The sequence below is a fragment of the Anoplopoma fimbria genome, chromosome 12 (assembly GCF_027596085.1).
Source record: "Anoplopoma fimbria isolate UVic2021 breed Golden Eagle Sablefish chromosome 12, Afim_UVic_2022, whole genome shotgun sequence".
Taxonomy (NCBI): Eukaryota; Metazoa; Chordata; class Actinopteri; order Perciformes; family Anoplopomatidae; genus Anoplopoma; species Anoplopoma fimbria.
In genome coordinates this window covers 5476061-5497624 of record NC_072460.1, presented here as the reverse complement: position 1 = coordinate 5497624, position 21564 = coordinate 5476061, and the positions used below count along the sequence as shown (strand labels likewise).

The window sequence follows — 21564 nt, the reverse complement described above, 5'->3', positions numbered from 1 at the left end:
TTAGGTCTCTGAACACTAAGCTCTCTGCGGTACACAACTACACTATTGAAAATAATCAGTACAGCACTTTCCGTGTGACAGGGGTTGAAAGGTAACAAAAAGGCATGTGAAGCAATAATTTATGACAAAGGGCCTAACACAAGATCAAAATTAACAATCAAAACCTATTCAAACATACAGCCTTAGTGGTTTACCTCTGATTTACAATCTACCACTGTGATTAGTACAACCAGAAAACCAACATGTACAAAAGAAAAAAATGACTGTTCAAAAATCTAAATGGTGTAAATCGGAGGACTGATGTTTGGATTTTAAATGAAAGAGATCATTGTTTCCAGCATGAACATTGAACCCAACATTACCCCATTACCCTCTTCAGATTATTTTATTGCACAGGCAAAATTACAATTTTACATTATTAATGTATTTAGCAAGTCAGTTGTTGCCAGAATGTTGGTTGTGGGGTGTGTTTTTTTGTCCAGGGAATGAAGTGCTATGTTCTTGTACGGCACGGTATTGTTGAATAAAATATAAAAATCTATTGTTCTAGTGATCTTTTGATAAAAAAATAACTTTTCTAAGGCATCATTCCATAACACAATAAAAAAAAAAAAAAAAAGATTTAGACCTGGAGACCAAGATGTGCAATAATGCTGACTCGTTTCTGGGTTTGAGGACGCATTCCTGCAGCATTCTTTGCTGTAAGAGCTTAATAGTAGCCATAAAGAAGTTTATTCATGCTTTAGTTACTGTAGAAACACTGTAGAGAAATCAAGTGAAATATGTCGTCAGTAAACATTGACGTGAAACATTCATTTGCAATAGTTCAATACAACATTCACAATAATCGTTGCCTTTGTGTCATCAAAGGGAAGTAGAGTGTACTGGAGAATTTGTGCTGTAAACTTGTATGTATATATATATATATATTTATAGAAGCATAACCTAGAATAGGAAGTACTGCAGTTCTGCTTTGAATTATTCAGCAGCAATATCATCAAAAGACAGGCACAGGACCTTCAATCTCTTTGCATAATTTCAAAGTTTGACACTGGCCAGTTCCTGTGTCTCTGTACACCTGAATTCTAGTAGCGTGGTATATCGAGATAGCCGAGCATCTACTGGGTTGTGTTTGAATCATTGAGATGTTATACAGCAGAATATACAGTAAATGGATTCAAAAAGAACAATAATAACAGCTTAAATCAAATGATGCCTGTAATTCTCTTTGTGAAAAAAAGGTTTTGAGGAGACACAAAGGTTACTATCACAAAGAACTGAATGAAGACACTAGAAATGTCAACTTTCAAGTAAAACACGGCGTCCTGGAGAGTGAGGGACTGCACATATTGAGAGAAATTTTTCTTCAGGCATTATAAAAATAAAAATAAAGCCGATAAAATTTGCTAGCCAACTTTAACTAAAATCTTAAACAGGCCCTATAATGCTATTTTCTGGGTGCATATTTTTATCTCAAGTTACAGTTACAACATGTTTACATGCGTTAATGCTCATAATCCGCCATGTTTTTCTCATCCTGGCTGTCATGCAGCACCTCTTCTTGTCAGTACCCGATCCGTTCTGCGCATGCGTAAAAGTCAATGCATGCTTATTTTGTGACACTGTCTGATCCGTTCCACGCATGCCTAAAATATTAACGTTATTTTTATTTGCTTTGAGTTATAGTTGGTTGTGACTGAGAAGGACCGGACCTGGACCGACCCTATGGACCGGACCGACAAAAAACGGACTGTTTAATACTTTTTTTTGGCGATCGAATTTGAAGCTATGTCTGATCAATTCAGTGTGTTCTATGCAGCCCTCCGGCAGTATCTAAGGGATCGTAAAATAAAATCTATAATTGAGAAGGTTGCGCGAAAGAAAATTAACCCTGGTGGCTTCTAACAACATCCTAAAAGGTAAAGTTATCCAGGTTATACACACATATATATATATGTGTGTATATATATATACAGTATATATATAACCTGGCTAACTTTACCACATATGTGTAAATTTTAGTTCAGGAGTTCGTGGTGATCCATGTCAGGATTTATGGATGCCGATGAACGTAAAACAACTCAGAAAAAGAACTCCTTCAAATGTTCACACATACACGTACAAATCGGGCAGGAATAAGTACGCGCATGAGCAGAACGGATCGGGCAACTGGAACGGATCGGGTACTGACACTTCTCACCCTCTCTCTGAAATGCTCCATTGTAGCGCTTGCTCCTCCCTCCAGAAAGCAAAGTCTGCCCTGATTGGTCAGCTAGCCCGCTCTGTTGTGATTGGTCAACATTTCACATTTCAAAAAGATTTCCTCCGGAGCTCCAGCTCCGTCTCTCTCTTATGTTGTTTGAGGGCCAAACTAGCCGGAAGGAGTTTTACGTCACTTCTGTAACATTATGACCTCATAAAGTTACATTATGACCTCATAAAGTTACATTATGACCTCATAAAGTTACAGAAGTGAAGGAGAGAATTCAATGGAGCCGTTTCAGGCAGCTCATGAGCTTCTGAGGGGGAGGGTAACACCTTTTAGGCGTGGACTTCAGGTTTTACACTTTTTACATTTAATAATATATATAACACACTAAAGAAGAGGGAAAAAGTGGAAAAGCATAATAGGGCCACTTTCAGAGAACTATTTTGCCTCCACTTACGCTCGGTCCACAAAAGAAGGTGATCATGTATAACAGAAAAAAGGGGTCCATAGCTAAAGCAATAGCGAAAAGAGTGAGAGATAACAAATAGATTAAAATAAATAAATAACAAATACAATAAAAAAATACAGAAAAATATTATTCATATATATATAGACAGAGAAATAAATGAACAAGTAAGTCATAAAATAATCTGCTTTATTTTGCCAAGTTTGCATGCACATACAAAGAAAAGGCTGTATGAAAATGTACAGTATTTACATGTAAAGATGTCTATAAACTGTATACAGTGTGTAGGATTTATATTGACAGTGCAGACACGTATTAAAAAGCAAATTGTGCATTAAACACTGTAAAATGATAATCAATAACTGCAGCAGTGGATATTTTTGTGTTAGGGGGTTAATGATTGTGGTAACTGTTCATCAGAGTGACGGTCTGCAGGAAGAAACTTTTCTTGTATCTGGTTGTTTTGCCGTACAGTGTCTTTTAGCGCCTGCCAGAGGGGAGAAGCTGTAACAGGTTGTGTCCAGGATGGAAAGGGTCTGCGTGGATTTATCATCTTTATATTTCTACAATTCTATCCACTTATGTATTCTTTTTTTAAATTCCTCTTTAGTTTTCCACATTTTTTTTATTTAAGTATATATATTATATTTAACGTAGTTTTTGACACATACATAAAATATGAAAATACAAATACAAATACAATCAACACTTAAATTTGTACATACAATTCCTCAACACAGCAAGAAAGGTGGGAACATTACTAGACACAAACATATGACTTGCACTTGTCTATCTTGGGAGCTTGAGCAAGATTCGAAAAGCATCATTAAATGTCACCTGAGTGTTTTTCATTTTTGCCTTCCTATAACTGCACCACAGAATTTAGCTTCTGATCCTCTTTGGTTTTAGCTCTCTTTTTATAGATGGATTTAATGCCATACTGCAGACAATAACTTGATAAGACTCTGAGCAGTTGCTGTAAACCAGTGCTATAAGGACACAGGACCACTAAGTCATCAGCATAGATCAGATGGTTAATAAGACTTTCTTTTAACTTTGTAAAAAATCATCAATATATATAGATTGAAAAGAACAGGTGACAATATCCCACCTTGTCAAACGCCATTGGTCGGTAGGAAGGGTGCAGATACACTCTTACCCCATCTAGCTTTCATGGTTTGATGCGAATACCAAAATTCCTAAATGCTTATCAAACATGGATTTACCCCTTGCTCTTATAGTTAGACATACAATTTACAATGATTGGTTCGGTCAAAAGCTTTAGATGCATCTTGCGAAAACATTAATATTGTAGTGTTATGTCTTACAAATTACATAATCCTGTGCATTGTTATTTTTTATCTTATATATTATTTTATTTATTTCTCTTTTATTATGTATTTCACATTTTTTTCTTTTACAGCTTTATTCTTTATCATGTCACTCTGTAGATGATGCTTGACAGCACACAACATAACTCCAGTTCAGGACCTTGAGGCTGCAGGTTGTGTGCAATGCTCTCTCTCTGTATATGGGGGCGGCTGTGGTGTAGTGGAGAGTAAGGTAGTTCTCCAATCAGAGGGTCGGTGGTTCGATACCCGGCCTCGGCAGTCGATGTGTCCTTGGGCAAGACACTTAACCCCAAGTTGCTCCTGAAGGCTTGCCATCGGTGTGGACTGGATGTTGCATGAATGTTAGTTAGAGTCTGATGGTGGCACCTTGCATGGTAGCCTGTCATCAGTGTGTGAATGGGTGAATGATATGTAATATACTACTGATTGTAAGTAGTGGATAAAAGCGTCTGCTAAATGACTGTAATGTAATGTAATGTAATGTATATACTCTTTGTATTCCTCTCTGGACACTACCAGCCTCTGCAGATTTTCAAAGTAGCTTTAACCTTACTTTTACTTTTGCTTTTATCATCTGAGTCACATTCATCAATGTCAACATCACCCTGGTCAGGGGCGCCGCTAGGGATTTTGGGCCCCATGAAAAGAATCTTTACAGGGCCCCCAACACAGCGGCAAAATTTTTTGATGCTATTTTACATACAATTATGCATTTTAATGGTATTTTTGACTATCATTACCATATTTGTGAAAGAAGAACAGCATGACAGTGAAAAAACATGTGTGATTATATGTTAGTTAATAACTTAGTGTCATTATTTTTTCTGTATTATAATTTCATCATCATTAGGGGCCTCTCTGGGCCCCCCTCCATCATGGGCCCCTAGAATCCGTCTCCTTTACCCCCCCTTTTCGGCGCCCCTGATCACCCTGGTCACTGAGCTCTGTTTTGAGGCACAATGTATTCCAGTCTCATCTCCTCCGCTCCTCTCCTCCCCGTCCGGATCCCTAACCGGCCGAGCATCGCCTTCCTCATCTCCGCGTTCCTCAGCCCGTACACCACCGGGTTGATGAACGGCGGAACCAGAAGCATCACCAACAAAGACATGTGCAACACCACCGCCGTGTCCGAGGGGGTCGGCTCCAGCAGCGACACCATGGCCGCGGTGCCCTCCACCTCCCACAACGCGTCCGACGCCACCTTGAGCAGCAGCGGCAGCAGCTGCAGGAGGAGCATCCCGCAGTAGAAGGACACGGTTTTACGCGCGGTGGTGTTGACCGTGTTGAACGGCATCATCGCGTTGCGGGCGTCCTGGTACATCCTCAGGTAGGAGAAGGCGTAGACCAGCAGGCAGACCAGCAGCGTGACGGAGCCCATCAGCTTGCGGAACACGGCGGAGGCCCGGGGGAAGCCCATGTACTGCTCCACCATGTCCGGCTCGCACAGCAGCCCACGGGTGGCCTGCTCGTTCTTCTGCCCGGTCCCCTTGTGCAACAGCATCAAGTTGACGGTGCCGACGGAGATGGAGTAGACCCAGATGAGGGCCAGGGCCAGCCGCCGGCGCGTCTGGGTGAGGATGACCAGGTAGTGGATGGCGTGGCACACGTACAGGTAGCGCTCAAACGCCATGCAGGTGATGGTGAGGAGGACGGAGAAGATGCTCACGGTCCCCACGAAGTACTGGACGTTGCACCAGGTGCTGAACGCCATCGTCCGGCGCTGGACGAGCGAGTGGATGACCGCCGGGCCGAAGGTGATGGTCTGCAGGAGGTCGCTCACGATCAGGTTCTTGAATAAAGCAACGCGCGGCTCCCAGGAGAGGTCCTCGGACCGCCCGAGTCCGAACAGGGTGAAGCCATTGACCAGAAACGAGGAGAGGGTCAGCAACACAAAGATCCACACCAGCATGGTCACTGCCTGTCCGTGGGGAAGTATGGACAGGAAGAGGCAGCCGGCGTAGTCCAGCTGCTCCGTGACGCGAGGCTCGGTCAGGTTGTCCCCGCTGGACCAGTCGCACTGCCCGGTGGTCAACACAGGTGCTGTTGGCATTTTGATCTGAGTGACTGGTCATCCTCCAGCATGTGCCTCCACCATATATGACTTCACCATATATGACCCCCCCCCCCACACACACACACACTTCTCCGTTACTACCTCTACATTTTACGCATGATCGAAGTTGTCATCCAGGTGTTCCATGAAGTTCCAGATGTGGAACCACGACCTATGTGGAGCTTCATTACGCACCTGTGGAATATAGGCTATGAATTTGAATGATGAATAACATTCTTTTATTATTATATTCCTTTATTGATCCCCATGGGGGAAATTCAAGTGTTGCAGCAGCTCAACTACACAGAAACAGATAATAAATACACATATTATACAATAAAATAAAAATAGAATAAAATAAAAAATAAGAATACAAATAAAAAATGTACAGTATATCCACATGGGGGGGGGGACTCCAAGGTACTTGTAGGACTCAACCCTCTCCACTTCCCCTCCCTGAATGAAAACAGGGACAGGGGGGCTTCTGTTCCTCTGGTAGTCCACCACAAGCTCCTTGGTCCATGTGATATATTACTTCGTTAGATACCATGAGGAGGGAAAAAGATCCTGGATTTATCAATATAATCATCTTTTTTCTTTTAAAAATAAAAATGTAAAGGATTGTTTTCTGCAAAACTTTATTCACTCAACACAAATAAATGAAACAGTTGGATGTCTAGTCACCTTTGTTTCAGCATAAATCAGAAATGTAAAAAAAAAAAAAAAAAAAAAAAATCATGTCCAGTTATTTTTCTCAAACAATATTACACATATTTCCTCCATATTTTCGTTTTGTTTTCTTTTAAAAAATCCTAAATAGTTGGAGTGACCACTGATTGGTCACAGATTGCATTCTGTCTTCTGGTGTCAGCTCTACTCTTTTTTTCCCTTCTGAATTTCATAATCTAAAATATTTTCATTGATGATCTAGGGTTCCTTTGTGTGTATTGTACATTACGGCTCACTTGCACGCCTACTAATACACCGATTTATAATTTATGTTATTAATAAACAATGTTTTAAGTGACGCTTGTGCATGATTCGGTCAAAAGCTTTAGATGCATCTTGCGAAAACATTAATATTGTAGTGTTATGTCTTACAAATTCATTCAGTGCATATATACATAATCCTGTGCATTGTTATTTTTTATCTTATATATTCTTTTATTTATTTCTCTTTTATTATTTATTTCACATTTTCTTTCTTTTACAGCTTTATTCTTTATCATGTCACTCTGTAGATGATGCTTGACAGCACACAACATAACTCCAGTTCAGGACCTTGAGGCTGCAGGTTGTGTGCAATGCTCTCTCTCTGTATATACTCTTTGTATTCCTCTAGTCACCTTAGTTTCAGCATAAATCAGAAATGTCAAAAAAAAATCATGTCCAGTTATTTTTCTCAAACAATATTACACATATTTCCTCCATATTTTCGTTTTGTTTTCTTTAAAAAAAGAAAGTATAGTTATGTCGTTAATGAGCACTTAAAAATGGCTTAGGACATTTAATGTTGCTCCACCACTTCATGGAATGCTGAGAAAAGTTGAGACCAGCACACCTATAGTTTGTGGCGGGTAATTTGTATTGATTCTAATAATTTAATTGGCAGTGACATTGAAAAGTCAAAATTGCATCAGTACATCTACTGAGTATGCATATTTCTTATGCATACTAACAGTAGAAACAGTATACTAAGTAAGTTAGTATATAGAGTATACAATTCTGGAATTGGGACACACTTGTTAGTATGGTTGTCGTGACTCCCTTCTTTTCCCTTTTTCCATGTCATATAGAAACAACATTCAGAGTGCGTTTGTCTGATTTTCCTGCAGGGGAAAAAGTTCACAGGCAGAAGAAAAAAATTGGAACTCTGAAATTTGCGTTGACTAAACCAGAGATGGTAAACTTCCAGAACAGTTGATCAAATTTTGTTCAGTCAACTCTGAGTTTCAATGTAAAAAGCCACCATCAATGGAGCCCTGGTGTTCCGATTCACCATGGCAACAGATAAGTAAAAGGCGGGGCCTCCATTTTAATCCATTTGAGTCGGTTGAGCTGTTAATGCATCAAGGCTATATAGGGACTTTAAAAAACAGCTTGAGTCAGAGCGAGGAAAGAGTCAATACATTTGAATCTGTATCTTTCGTACTTATATTACCTTAATGGACGATAAAGTGGTGGAATCTGACATTGTATAAGGATGTAGCCTACATAACATATTAAATATATTTGTTCAGCTTTAATCTGACAAGGACAAAACACAGAAGCACTCTAAAGATGAAAATTACAAAGAAATAGTCACATGACTGTAAACTCATAATCTGATCCAGTCATAATGTGTTTGGTGATTTAAAGGTTAAAATACAGTGGATTTTTAAATTGTAGACATCTATTTGGATCTTGGTCCTTTTCACTCAGAAATAGAAATCTCCCACATTATAGGAGTTGTGAGCCATTGGTGACAGCTGACATCAACTGTGTGCACAAAGGCACAGCGTCAAAAATGATAATAAAAGATGAACTCCCCCTTGCAAAAAGGAGGACATGCAGAAGTTTTATTCTGAGCTGAGTGTGAACCTGGATTTAGATTCTGACATACAGCAAACCTTTGATAAAGACTAAATAAATTAGGAAAAAGAACAGTGTCCCTGTCTCTGTAAGAAAGGTTAGGTTCACAGAGTCAGTTACCCCGGCAACCGACCCAGAGTTTAAGTTACGGCTCTTTCTGGAACTTAAAGTTGACCTCATCTTGGGGTTATTTAACTCACTGAGCCTGCTTTGAGGAACAGGAGCCCTGGAGTTGTTTTTTTCATCTGAACAAGTCAGTATCTCTTTACCGAGTGACTAACAGGGTCAGACTGACACCTGGTGTTAAAGACTGGTAAATGCAGTGCAAGGGTTCCAGCCTCTACCCCTGCCCCAGAGACAGCAGGAATTATGCCTTATTCATATGTTTCAAAGAATACAACAAAAAGACCAAAAATGAAAACCCAATTTAAATGATTTTCAAAATACGATTTTTAGACCTTCATGCCTTATCCAACAAGATAACGCACAAAAAAGAGGCTGTGGAAAGGGTTAGCACCTACAAGTACCTCTGGTCCACCATCAACTGCGTTCCTGACTTTCAACGGCAACACACAAACCACTGCAAAACCTGAACATTGACCCTCCCATCCTCCCCAGCTTTCACATCTGCCATATAGTGAGCCTCCTCGCCTTTTCGTTTCTGGCTTGGTATGGGGGACACTCAGAGAGGCGGAGGGGGATCACCCTGGAGTCCAAGCTTTGTGGGGAGCAGTGCAGCACTAAGTCCAGATGGTTAAATACATTTTTTAACAAAAATAAGGTCCACTGGCTGGCAGTAGGGTACTTCACCACAACAGTTGAGTTCACAACGTACATCTGAGTGCATTAAGAAGTTCCCGTTGGAGGCCACACAGCACACTCGCCTCTCTCTCCAACGCAATACACACAAGTACACAGTTCAACTGGAAACACACGCACGCACACACACACACACACACACACACACACACACACACACACACACACACACACACACACACACACACACACACACACACACACACACACACACACACTGTTCACCTTATTCACATTAGATCTATCACCATCATTAAGTGCTATAAGATTGTCTATCTTGAAAAATCCACTGCTTTTCTGCTGTACTGGGTACAACAACCAGATATTTTTTGCATTATAAGAGGACAAACCACAACAATATCTTTCTCTATTCTTATAAGTGAATTAATGTTTTGCAATTTTAATAATAAATACCGCTGAACATTAACGCTTATAAAAGAGGCGCAGGACCACCGGCTTCAACATTTAACATTGTTTGACTTAGAATGACATGTTTGTTGGCATAATGGAGCTGGAGGGGACAGAAGAAGGGCAGCGAGAGGCATGAGAGGAGCGAAGGAGGGATCAGGATAGAGGGATAGATGGTCGGAGGGGGAGGAGTGATTGCATACCCCCAGCCTTATATAGGGTGTGTTTGTCTACATGGCTCAGCTGCTCCTCCAGGGAATGTCCAGGAATAGAAGGGGGTATAGAGGAAAAGAAGGTGGAAAGAGGAGAAGAAAGAAAGAGAAAAAATTAAAATAGTAGAAGGAGGACAAGAGATTTCCTCCTGGTCTTTCATTTTGATCTCGGCAAACCAAAGTTGCGTCACACTTCAAACATGTTTCTCTCATCTAACCGGAGAAAACTCTTGAGCCGGGCAGAGCATCAGCTGGTGCTGTCACTCAATGAAGGCAGTGATACAAGTTGGACGCCATGGAAGCTGAACTCACTCTGTGGCCCTAAGGGGGAAGGCAGGGGTGATGACAGAGAGGGGTGAGAGGAGGTTAAGATGGAAAGAGGAGATGGTGAGGATCAAAACGGGTAGAACAGTGGAAGGGTGATAAAAAAAGGAGTGTTGTGTAGAGGGGCAGGAATAAAAGGTGTAGAGTGTGATGGATATAATGGGACAAGGGAGGAAAGTGAAAGGGGAGGGGAAAGGAAGTGAATAGAAGAACATGTGTGTTATTAGAAACTAAATGCTGAGAGCAGGTAAACCCCACTGGTGCATTAATGTGTATTTTCTTAATGAATGATTAACTGGTCTTGGGTTTTTCTGTTATGGCGGATAGCCACACTGAAACGGTTAGAGACCAGATTTGTCATACTTACTCAAATAATTGCGCCACTGTATTTATTTTTAATTAAATAAATAATGCATTGAATGCCTTATGCACTGCCTTGCCCCATATCACGCACACATGAGGAAAAGTAAAACATCCCTTTGCTGTTCCACACTAAAGACTAAAAATCCATGCTAGCATCTCTGTAGAACTGAACAGCTATAGAATAGAATGCTTTTATCGTCATTGCAAAAAAACTAAAAATGACGAGTAACAATCACAAAAAAACACCACTATCTTTAAAGACATTAGCAGACTAATCAAATTAAGCCTCAAATTAGTACAATAATTCTATATCAAATTTAAGTAAGGTTTTAGATATTTTGCTGCCATTTGGTTTACGGACTGAATTAAATGCCATATATTTTCCTGTACATTTGATTTTTTAGGGTGCGGTTCAAATTCAATTAACCTGTAATCAGGCGCCAGTCATCGTCACGTCATTTTGTTACACGCCTGGACTGTGGTGCGACTTAACCTTCAGTATTTTGATGCAACCCAAATTGGAGCTCTTTGGGACTTATAAAGGGCTTAACAAAGGGACTGATTACACGCCGAGTTGTAAAATTGAAGTTTATTGATAATATAGTCATCTAATTCAGGGTTTTGGGCCTTGATGGGTGGCTGTGGCGTAGTGGAGAGCAAGGTAGTTCTCCAGAGGGTCGGTGGTTTGATACCCGGCTTCAGCAGTCGATGTGTCCTTGGGCAAGATACTTAACCCTAAGTTGCTCCTGAAGGCTTGCCATCGGTGTGGACTGGATGTTGAATGAATGTTAGTTAGAGTCTGATGGTGGCACCTTGATGGTAGCCTGTCATCAGTGTGTGAATGGGTGAATGATATGTAATATACTACTGATTGTAAGTCGCTTTGGATAAAAGCGTCTGCTAAATGACTGTAATGTAATGATTCAATAGTGAATTTATTTTATTTTTCTATTTATTTTGTGATGATTGATAATGCAAATGGTTTGTGTTACTGTAAATTCTATCGAGAAGGACGAACTAAACTCTTGAAAAGGCCTAACTGAGTTAAAATGAGAACTTAGAACTGAGTCAACTGAAAGAGAAAGTTGAAAATGATCTATTGTACGTAATATGAAAAAATACTTGTTTTCTAATATTTAATTTATTTGTTTCGGACGGTTTGGATTGTGTGATTTGGTACCAATTGATTGTACCACTAATAACTGTTCACATAAATAAGGCGTCAGATATTTCTGGGTTCTAGTTATGAACTGCTCCCCTGAACGTTAATTCTGGCCCTACCTATCTACAGTACCAGTCAAAAGTTTGGACACACCTTCTCATTCAATGGTTTTTCTTTATTTTTATTTTTATTTTTTTCTACATTGTAGATTAATATTGAAGACATCCAAACTATGAAGGAACACATATGGAATTATGTGGTAAACAAACAAATGCTCAACAAACCAGAATATGTTTTATATTTTAGATTCTTCAAAGTAGTTGAATGAGAAGGTGTGTCCAAACTTTTGACTGGTACTGTATAAATACCTGGAGTGCTATGCTTAAAAAATAACTTCTTTAACAAAATGCAACTTATTTCATTCCTCTCAACATGTTTGAGACTAATGGACTATACATCCCTCCCTCAAGATTAATTGAATTCTACAAGATTAAAACAGATTGAACTTCCCTTTATCAGTGTAAAAGTTAGAGCATTCTGCAGCTTAAAACAAAATATATTTTCTTCTGGTGATGAGTAAAATGGGGCTAAAAGGATGGTGACTTTCGTTCACTAGATGGCCGAGACAGATTCCAAATAAATGCCAATGTTGTTCTGTGTCCGCTAGATATTTAAGATTGTGATATTGAACATTGTGATTTGGTGGTTCTTTCACCTTATTTTAACACCTTTCCGTTCTCTAGTGACCATTAAACTGCAACTGCATTAAACTGCCACTTTAATTTGATTATTTCCAGATGACAATTAAGGAATTTATGTTATTCATATTAATCATATTGTTATTTACATACAGAACCAAAGTGCTGACATTACATCCGAGCTAGCCTCTATTCCACTAGCTTAGTAACCCAACGAGATATATCATTTAGCAATAAGCGTTTTCCTGGGTTCACCAGGATGGATGACTGTTATTTCAACGCCATGGACAGAGCCTCAGAAAAATTCAGGTTTGTCTCCCAATATCCACCAAAGCATAGTTTATTCAAAAAAGTGTACAACAACACTAGTAAACACAAAACACAAGGACTGCATTGCGGTAATATAACATATTTATTGGTTGTCAGATACCTTTTAGGAACTAAATGCAAGGTTGTCAGTGCGCACAAGTGCAGGCTGCCGGCCTTATGGCGGACTTTGACACATTGTCTGCCAGCTACTGCATATTGCTATCTGGCCATTTTAATATGATCCTTTATATCAGGCACTTCCACTGTGCGCAGCCAATAATGTACTCTTGCAGTTTGTACAGAACTGCATTGGGTACTTTTCAATGCTAGGGGTAGGCCTTCTGGAGCTCTTGCCAAAAGGCCGACTTTCTCTTCAGTATGACGGCTATACCACAGCTGCTCTTGTTTCCATGCCAATGAGACAGTTTGCAGGGCATAAATAGATTTCCAGAGAAAGAATTGGGAAACTGCAGAGCCTTACTGCTTAAAATTCCAGAGTGTGGAACATAGAACAGCAGAGACTCCCGGATTGACACGTCTGTCAGCTGACCTGGTGGTCTATAGTGGAAAAAGGAATCCTTGCGAGGGTGCATTTGATACTAGAGTGCTTTAACCTACAAATAAAACGTCTCATTCTTGTTTTTTTATCGTGTTTGTTTTGTGGCCCACACAAGGGATGTTGGTCAGTTCACCACTTTGGTTCTAACTAAAGTGTCTCACCCACTACTCCATGGAAGTCCATAAACTTTGGCTCAGACATTCATGTATCCCTCAAAAAGAATAGTAAAAACGTAAGGGATCCTTCAGATCTCCATCTAGTGCCATCATTGAGTCAACATTGCAGTTTTTGCAAAATTTGTGACATTTTACGCCGGATGCCCTTCCTGACGCAGCGGCTGCATAACTCACTTCCTTAACTGAAATAACATAACAAACATACTTAAAATAAGCCAATTTAACCAAACAAAATGGTTTTGTTCCCTAAACATAACCAAGTAGTTTTGGTGCGTTTCTGTTGTGTTCTGTTACAATTTAAACCCCTGTGTTTAAGACCGTAATCAGGCAGAAAATACGTTTCCCTTGTAATTGAAATGTAAACTGCTTCTGTTAAGTTAGTTGCAAGCATCTAGCTAGCTAATGCTAACTCCCAAAAAATGTATTTTTTTTTTAGACCTGACAAGCAGACAAAAACACACAGACGCACACACAATGCATGTTGAATGTCGTTACACTAAACTGACAAACTATGCTTATAATGGAAAAAAGAAATAGTGAATCTAATGGAAGTTAAGGGATTTGTAAAGACTTATCTCAAAAGACTTATCTCAAAATGCTGTTTAGGGGGCTGTCGCATAAAAAAGTTTGGGAACCCCTGGTCTAAACAAATATAAGAGGGTTTTGTTTGTTTACCTGTTGACAGGGAGAGAAACCAACAGGTAAAATAGTTAAAGAAGGGAGTACAGCTGTGTGAGATCACAAGTACATTTGCACACCTCTTGAGTTACAGATGTCTTAAGTGCAAGGGCAAGTCTGCAGCAGTGAAGACAGAGAGACAGCCAGATAGATGTGTTAACGGACACTGCGAATGGATCAGAGAATCTGTGCATGCTGTGAGGTGTTAATCTGTGTGTGTGTGTGTTAGTGCATGTGATGTGTGTGAGCGTGCACTCCTGATCTCGCGCAGCATGTGAAATCAACTGTCCGTCTGCACTGAGATGCTCAGTTGATCCTCTGCCAAAATAGCTTCCAGCTGCCTGATGCCTGCACTGTTTTCTTTTCTTTTTTTTAATAAATGTCACTAAGCTTGCCTGTTATCTAAATATGGGGGATTGGGGAGAGTGCCACACAAGGGGGTGTCCATCAGGGGACTGTAAGGGGGCACAAACTAAAGTCAGATTTGATTGGTTGTCTCTTGTCTGAGGAGGGGGGCCCCTTGCCCAATCCTGATCATTTTCACTAAAAGTGTAGCGGGATGAGAGGGTACTTATGGAGGGGAGTAAAGCCGCCTGAACTGTGTTGCAGAGAGACTTTCCCCGACGTCTGCCGTTTTCTACTGGTGTCTGTTGTTCAACAAAGCCAGCCGCCATGGTAAGAAACCAAATACTGTGAAGGAGGTAAACGGGAAACGGAATGGCAATGTAGTTTTTAAGAATCTTTGAGGATTTGGCTTCATTTGCCAACTGATGAGGATAAAAGACAGACGGCAGAAGATGGATATCATTATCTGAAGCAAAAAACAAACTACACCCTGTACCAAGTCCTCACCTGCCGCACAGCTGGGTTATCAGATGGATTTCTTTACAAATGGTGTTTCATCACTTGGAATTCTGGATTTTTTTTGGAGGGGGACTTAATTTGAGGCATTCTTTTGTCTGTTTTATGATGCTTGCTACAGACGGACAGATTTACCTTACTTGTAACCTGCTGTTGGGGACAACCGTTTACTTGTCCAACTTCTTTTACCTTCTCTTTGCTGTTTTGTTTACAGACTAATGTGATTTTGTTTGATATTTAGAATTGAGTTACTAAAGATAGGAAGCACGCAGCTGAGTAAACTGAGTAGACCCGCTGCCTTCTCTCAGTGTCCTGATTTAGGACATTCACCTTGAGAAAATCCCTCTCTAATCCTCTCCCAAATAGCTGTATAGTGAACTAATGGCCTGGTTTGTGTGACCTTTGATTCATTGCGGATATTGATGAGGTTCTGTCAAGCAGATAGGGACAGAGGGAAAATAATTTACTGTCCTCTTGGACTACCGTGGACCAAGGGTCTAAACAGCATTTAATCGGGAATACAACTCAATTTAAGCCAACAACATATTCTCCTACAACACTTCGTATGATTTATTACAAAGGGTTAAGTAAGGTTTTTTGGAGCGTTACCTAGGAAATGTCCATTGACACTTGCGATCAGTGAACTTGCATAAGTCCCTGCAGTGCAGAACCTGTTTAGGTGACAAAACTACTTGGTTAGGTTCAGGAAAAGATTGTGGTTAAATTACTTTGGAAGTGGCATTACTCAAGTATGGAAGTTATTTGACGAATAAGTCAACATTGACTTCTTGTTTCACTCAGGACTCGGACAGTGGTCTCTTGGGTGAAAGTCAGGTGTTTTTAAACCCGCCCATCCACCTTGATTCTTTTCCCTATGTGGACGTTTTTGCTTATTATACTACGTCACCTGTCCTGGGTCCTCAGCGATACACCTGCCATGACATTCGTTCATTCAGAACCAGGGTTAGACTTTACCGTTAGGCAAGGTATGCAACCTGGTCCCTTGGGCGCACAACTAAAAGGGCCCCGAACAGCTATAGATATATTATGATGGTTAGTATAAAATATTTTGAATCATGTTACTACTATTCTAACTCATTGGAAATAACTTACCAAAGGCCCAGAAAGCACCTAAACGTGTTTAGCCTGCTACTTACTGTGTACTAGTACTTCAGAGGAAAACATGTTACTAATACTTTTGAATGACAGAGAAATGTCACTAGTTACGTTGCAGATTCAGATCTGACTCCCAAAATATACTAATTTAAATTAAAACAATTCAACCCAAGTTGAAAGCTCATCCTAGTAAGTTTAAGCAGTGTAATGCTTTGATCAACTCCAGTCAACATTTTCAACAATGCTTGGTACAAGCACTGATGGGGGTTCTTGCTGTTTCCAAATTGAAATTCAATTCTAGCCCCGTTAAGAAAGATTCCTATTGGATGTAGGTCCTACAGTGCAATGTTAAGTTGTGATTTCATCAAGCATCATGTCTGGATATAAGAACAAACTGGTAAAGATGGTAAAAATGAGAGAACAACAACCAGTGGGAATGAAGTTGGATCAGACGGCAACAGCAGAGAATAAAACCAATCAACATTTCCCACGTGTTTCTGATCAAGACCTAAATGTGTAAAGGGAGTGTCTTTCCCCTTTAAGAACCATGATTCAACAAGTCCAGACAGCTGGCAGAGGATTAAACATGGCTTCTTACCTGACACGAGGCTATTTCCAGTCCTTGGCCGTCAGTTTGTAAATGATAGCACCTATAGCAGAATCCAAATGTCTGTGATTGTGTGAGTGGTTGAATGCTAATAGGGTTAGTGTTAGGGTTAATATCTTCTTATACTCTACCACAATTATGTTTTAATAATGACATGTCTTTATGCAGCTGCCAGGGAATACAACTGTTAGGGTTAATAACTTCTCCCTCTCTAATCACCGCTCTTGTCAATCTTCCACCTTTTTCCATTCACCTCTCTGAAGCCCACCGATGCACAAAGTGATGCCCGCTCCTTCCTGACCGAGGAGATGATTGCAGGTCAGTCCTTAAGTAACTCTTCATTAATTCATTTAGTTAGTGTATTACACATTGTTTCCTCTACTACAGCTGGTTCCGAGATGAGTGGCAGATCAATGAGCAGCTCTAAAATTGGTTTTCTGAAAGTTTTTCTTTGAAATTCCATCGATGGATTGTTCCATTTGGCCCTTTTTTTTAACCTTCCTACCTAACATTCAAACACAAGATCCAGAACTATTGGTTTTGCCAGTTATCTGTTAATGTCTCTCGTCCAGAGTTCAAGGCCGCCTTCGACATGTTCGACACCGACGGTGGCGGTGACATCAGCACCAAGGAGTTGGGCACCGTGATGAGGATGCTGGGCCAGAACCCGTCAAGGGAGGAGCTGGATGCCATCATTGAGGAGGTCGATGAGGACGGTGAGATCATTGTGTGATGAACAAATAGAGAGGCATCTCAATGCATAGACATTCACGGATGGTGGAAGGGACCAAGCTTCTAGCTTGAATTTTCACTGGTTCTTTAGGGGGGTTGTGTGTTTTTTCAGTTCAGAAGTGGCATAATGACTTATTCCTCCACTCACTCTGGCCTCAGTTCCATGCAGCAAGGCAGCCATGACAAAAAACAGTGTTTTATGACTCTCCATACACCAATATTAGGTCCTTGTAAGAGAGAACAGAAAAAATCAAAGCAGCAGAGGCTTAGATATCCTGACTTTTAGTCCCCAGAATTAGTCAGAAACATTGTATATTACCATTCCCATAATGCATTTCAATAGCATTATGATTAGGTTCTACCTGCCTGTTAAATACCCTCATCTTTGAACTTGTCGGCAGTTATTGACGCTGATCATCTGTCAAATTTTGGAAGTCTCAACCATTACCGTGCTGACATCATCAGAGTTATTTTCAGACTACCTCCAGAGATAGAAAAGACGGCACGCAGTGGTTTTCAAAGGCAGAGGAGGAATCCTATTGACAAGTAAACATTTAAGTGTAAAATTGGTGCAGTGCCCTTTAAGCAAGGTTTATCATCGGCTGTCTGGGGAAGAGGGGATATAGTAAAAGTAAATTAACAAGTGGAATAGATAAGACAGGGAGGAGGCAAGAAATACTTGACGTTGCATATCTTAAACCACTTGCTTGAATTTGATACGTTTTTAAAATGGATGCTATAGGGGATGATATGATCAAACAATCAAGAGTGGAGATGGCTCACTTAATAACCCCCCCTCTCCCCCCCTTCTCAGGCAGCGGTACAATTGACTTCGAGGAGTTCTTGGTCATGATGGTGCAACAGCTAAAGGAGGACCAGGCTGGAAAGAGTGAAGAAGAGCTTTCAGAATGCTTCCGTATTTTTGACAAGTACGACTCGCAATACTGATACAAAGACAAAAACAAACTACCACGTGTAACAGCAGTCAGTGTCCGTCAGTTTGTGCTGTGGCTGAATTGAAAAGCCCATAAATTAGATTTTTTTTTTATGAAATAGGCAACATTTTAATGGCCTGCAGAATCTTTTTGAACACTTTGAAAAAAGTGTATCTCAACATTGTTGGCTAATTGTTACAATTACAAATTTAGTAGCAAACAAAAGGGATTCTGATCCTTAAACCTGCAATAACAGTTTTTTCATTGTGAACATCTCACTGACAACTCATAGTTGGCTAGTTATTCTTCTTTTTTTAATACAGTAATGTCACAAATTATGCGATGTGCATAGGCTAATACCGGTACAGTTACGTTTTGAGTTCCACAACAGTCGTGTTTTTTTATGTGTTATGGAAATGTGTATAAATGTGTTAGGCGATTTATTGTTTTTCAAATAAGCTAGCTCTTCTTTTTTTTAAAAAGACAAATAAACAGCTATAATTTGAAGGAGTACATTGATTGTAAGGGGACTGACATTCCCCAGGGGACCACAAACACAACTCAAATTTAATCCATGCTCTGTATGTGCTGGATGTGTAAATATGAACACATGTTCACCATGGCAACAAGTCCAAAATGTGAGCTAGGACTGACCCATCAGTATAATAACAGATTGGACTAGAGCCTGATCAATGTAGCATCTGGGCCAATACGTCGGTCAATCTTATCTCATTTCAGATATATTGTATAAGCGGATACGTTGGCTGATTACAAGTAAATTGCAGCACAGAAAGAGGCCATTTATAACTTGTGACACCATTATAGATTTTTTTCTGGCACTGACGTTTTATAACTGCAAAAATGTCCTGCTAAGGATATTGGTCACAGTTCTTTAGCAAACAAATTTAAGGGATCCTTATGTTGTTGATGTTATGCATTTATTTTTAAAAAGCCATATCCGGAAAACTATTGTCATCTGACTTTGTCAACCCGGAAAGTTCCCTACCGTATCAGCCTCAAAAGTCCAGTTCCGTTGGGCTTAGTTAAGCCACAGTATTGATGAAAACTGGCCTGAACTTTAAAAATAAATGAAACCTGTTTTTGCTGAATATGTCCAGTGTTTGTTTGTGTGGTTATGTAGGAGAGAAGGGAGGTGAGATCTGAGTTTACACACGTATTCATTTGATATTGCTTTTTATCCCCAGGAATGGAGATGGTTTCGTTGACCGGGAGGAGTTTGGAGAAATCCTCCATCTCACTGGAGAGCCAGTGGTGGAGGAGGATATTGATGAGATGTTTGGTGAAGGGGACACAAACAAAGACGGAAAGATTGATTTTGATGGTAAGATTAAGCTATTTATCGAGCCATTTATCCTGTGGACTACCAGCGTCTTCCATAATGTTTGCAATATTATCATAAGGAGAGACTGGACATCCCATCTGTATCCCAACATTTTCAGTTAGAGATAATATTTTTGCATGTATATTTTTGTATTTAAACGCACGCCTAATTTGATCGCTAGAAACGTTGTCTGCACTTGACTCTAGTGTTTTAAAAGGAGCGTTTGATACTTATTTACTCTCTTTCTCAGAGTTAGATGAGAAGGTCGACAAATGTTTCCCTCTGTTTCCTATTTTATTGTAAATCTTAAGATAACCAGCTGCTTTATAATCAACAGTCAGATTTTTAGAGTGGCAGTGGTGTCAATCTCTCACTTTTACATCTCACTTCTGCTAGGACACAAATATATATATATATATATATATATATATATATATATCTATATATACACACACATACGAGGAATCTGTCCACGTGTGACGGTTTGAACCGTAGTCCATAATTTTGTGAGGAAGCTGGAATTGTTTTTTAGATTAATGAAAGGTGAATCACACAATCATTCTGCTTTGTAACAGCACAGATAATTATAATAAATCAAGGTTAAAGTTCCTCTAAATAGGAAAGAAAATTATATTTGATGGTTGTAATATCAGACTCTAAACATTCCTCTGATAAGAGGCATTTATATTAAATATTGAGGCAACCAAAAACTATTTTATTTACAGGGACTTGTATAATAAAATGAATATTTCTACTGTTGCATTCTGGAAAATAAACATATATATATATATATATATATATATATATATATATATATATAGTATTTATGCATCGCAATCACGGGTTCTCTATGATTTCAATTCAACCCAAAAGCTCACACAGAGGTTTTGTCCACGCACACACACACACACACACACACACACACACACACACACACACACACACACACACACACACACACACACACACACACACACACACACACACACACACACTTTGCAGCGTACAGTTCATCTGTTCAGTGGTTTAGATCATGTGATGGATTGGTGGGTTGTGGGTTGATTGACCGTTGAACTTTTTCTCCCCAGAGTTCCTGAAGATGATGGAGAACGTCCAGTAGCGAGGGCTAACTCTACATTCCTTGGTCACCCTCCCTCAGAGAGAATACAAAGCACGCTGATTGACTAGAAACTGCTTGGAGAAAACTAAATGCTATAAATCCCCCCCCCCCCCCCCATCCTCTTCTCATATGAAACCAAGTGGCTCGGTGAGGAATTCTATAAATATCCGTTCCATCCTTTTAAGACGAAGACGAAGACTCGCCTCCGTTGAGCCAGCTGTCCCTTTTGCAGCTGCTGCTTCTCCAGAAATGCTACACCACTTAGCTTAACCCCACCCCCACCTTCCTCCTCCTCCAAACTTAATACCTGCTCCACCCTGATCTGTGCTTTCTAAATAAATCCACTTTCTCCTTGTACATCTTTGCCAGTTATTCTGCCGTGCACGCCCGACACATCTTATCGATTTGTGTCTGTTTTTCATTATTTTCTTAAAAGCTTGTCTGTCTGTCCTTAGGACTCTCAAATACACAACCACACATGAAGGGATCACA

General features: G+C 40.0%; 2 protein-coding genes across 2 annotated transcripts; one reads left to right on the top strand and one right to left on the bottom strand.

The window, feature by feature from the left end:
* Positions 1-4961: 4961 nt before the first annotated feature.
* Positions 4962-6077, bottom strand: LOC129099397 (olfactory receptor 14I1). Its single transcript, XM_054608628.1, has one exon. The coding sequence runs from the start codon at positions 6075-6077 to the stop codon at positions 4962-4964; it is 1116 nt and encodes a 371-aa protein (XP_054464603.1).
* Positions 6078-12896: 6819 nt separating this feature from the next.
* On the top strand, positions 12897-21072 carry LOC129100006 (troponin C, skeletal muscle-like). Its single transcript, XM_054609501.1, has 6 exons — positions 12897-12946; positions 14213-14217; positions 17516-17659; positions 18490-18604; positions 19816-19952; positions 21041-21072. Exons 1-6 carry the CDS (start codon positions 12897-12899, stop codon positions 21070-21072), a joined length of 483 nt encoding a protein of 160 aa, XP_054465476.1.
* The last annotated feature ends 492 nt before the right edge of the window (positions 21073-21564 follow it).

What these genes read in the sequence shown, in the direction of transcription:
- LOC129100006 (XM_054609501.1), top strand. Translation starts at nt 12,897, where the DNA reads ATGGATGACTGTTATTTCAACGCCATGGACAGAGCCTCAGAAAAATTC. An exon ending in TGCTTCCGTATTTTTGACAA is followed by an intron (nt 18,605 to 19,815) that starts GTACGACTCGCA and finishes TTTTATCCCCAG; the next exon opens with GAATGGAGATGGTTTCGTTG. An exon ending in CGGAAAGATTGATTTTGATG is followed by an intron (nt 19,953 to 21,040) that starts GTAAGATTAAGC and finishes TTTTCTCCCCAG; the next exon opens with AGTTCCTGAAGATGATGGAG.
- LOC129099397 (XM_054608628.1), bottom strand. Translation starts at nt 6,077, where the DNA reads ATGCCAACAGCACCTGTGTTGACCACCGGGCAGTGCGACTGGTCCAGC.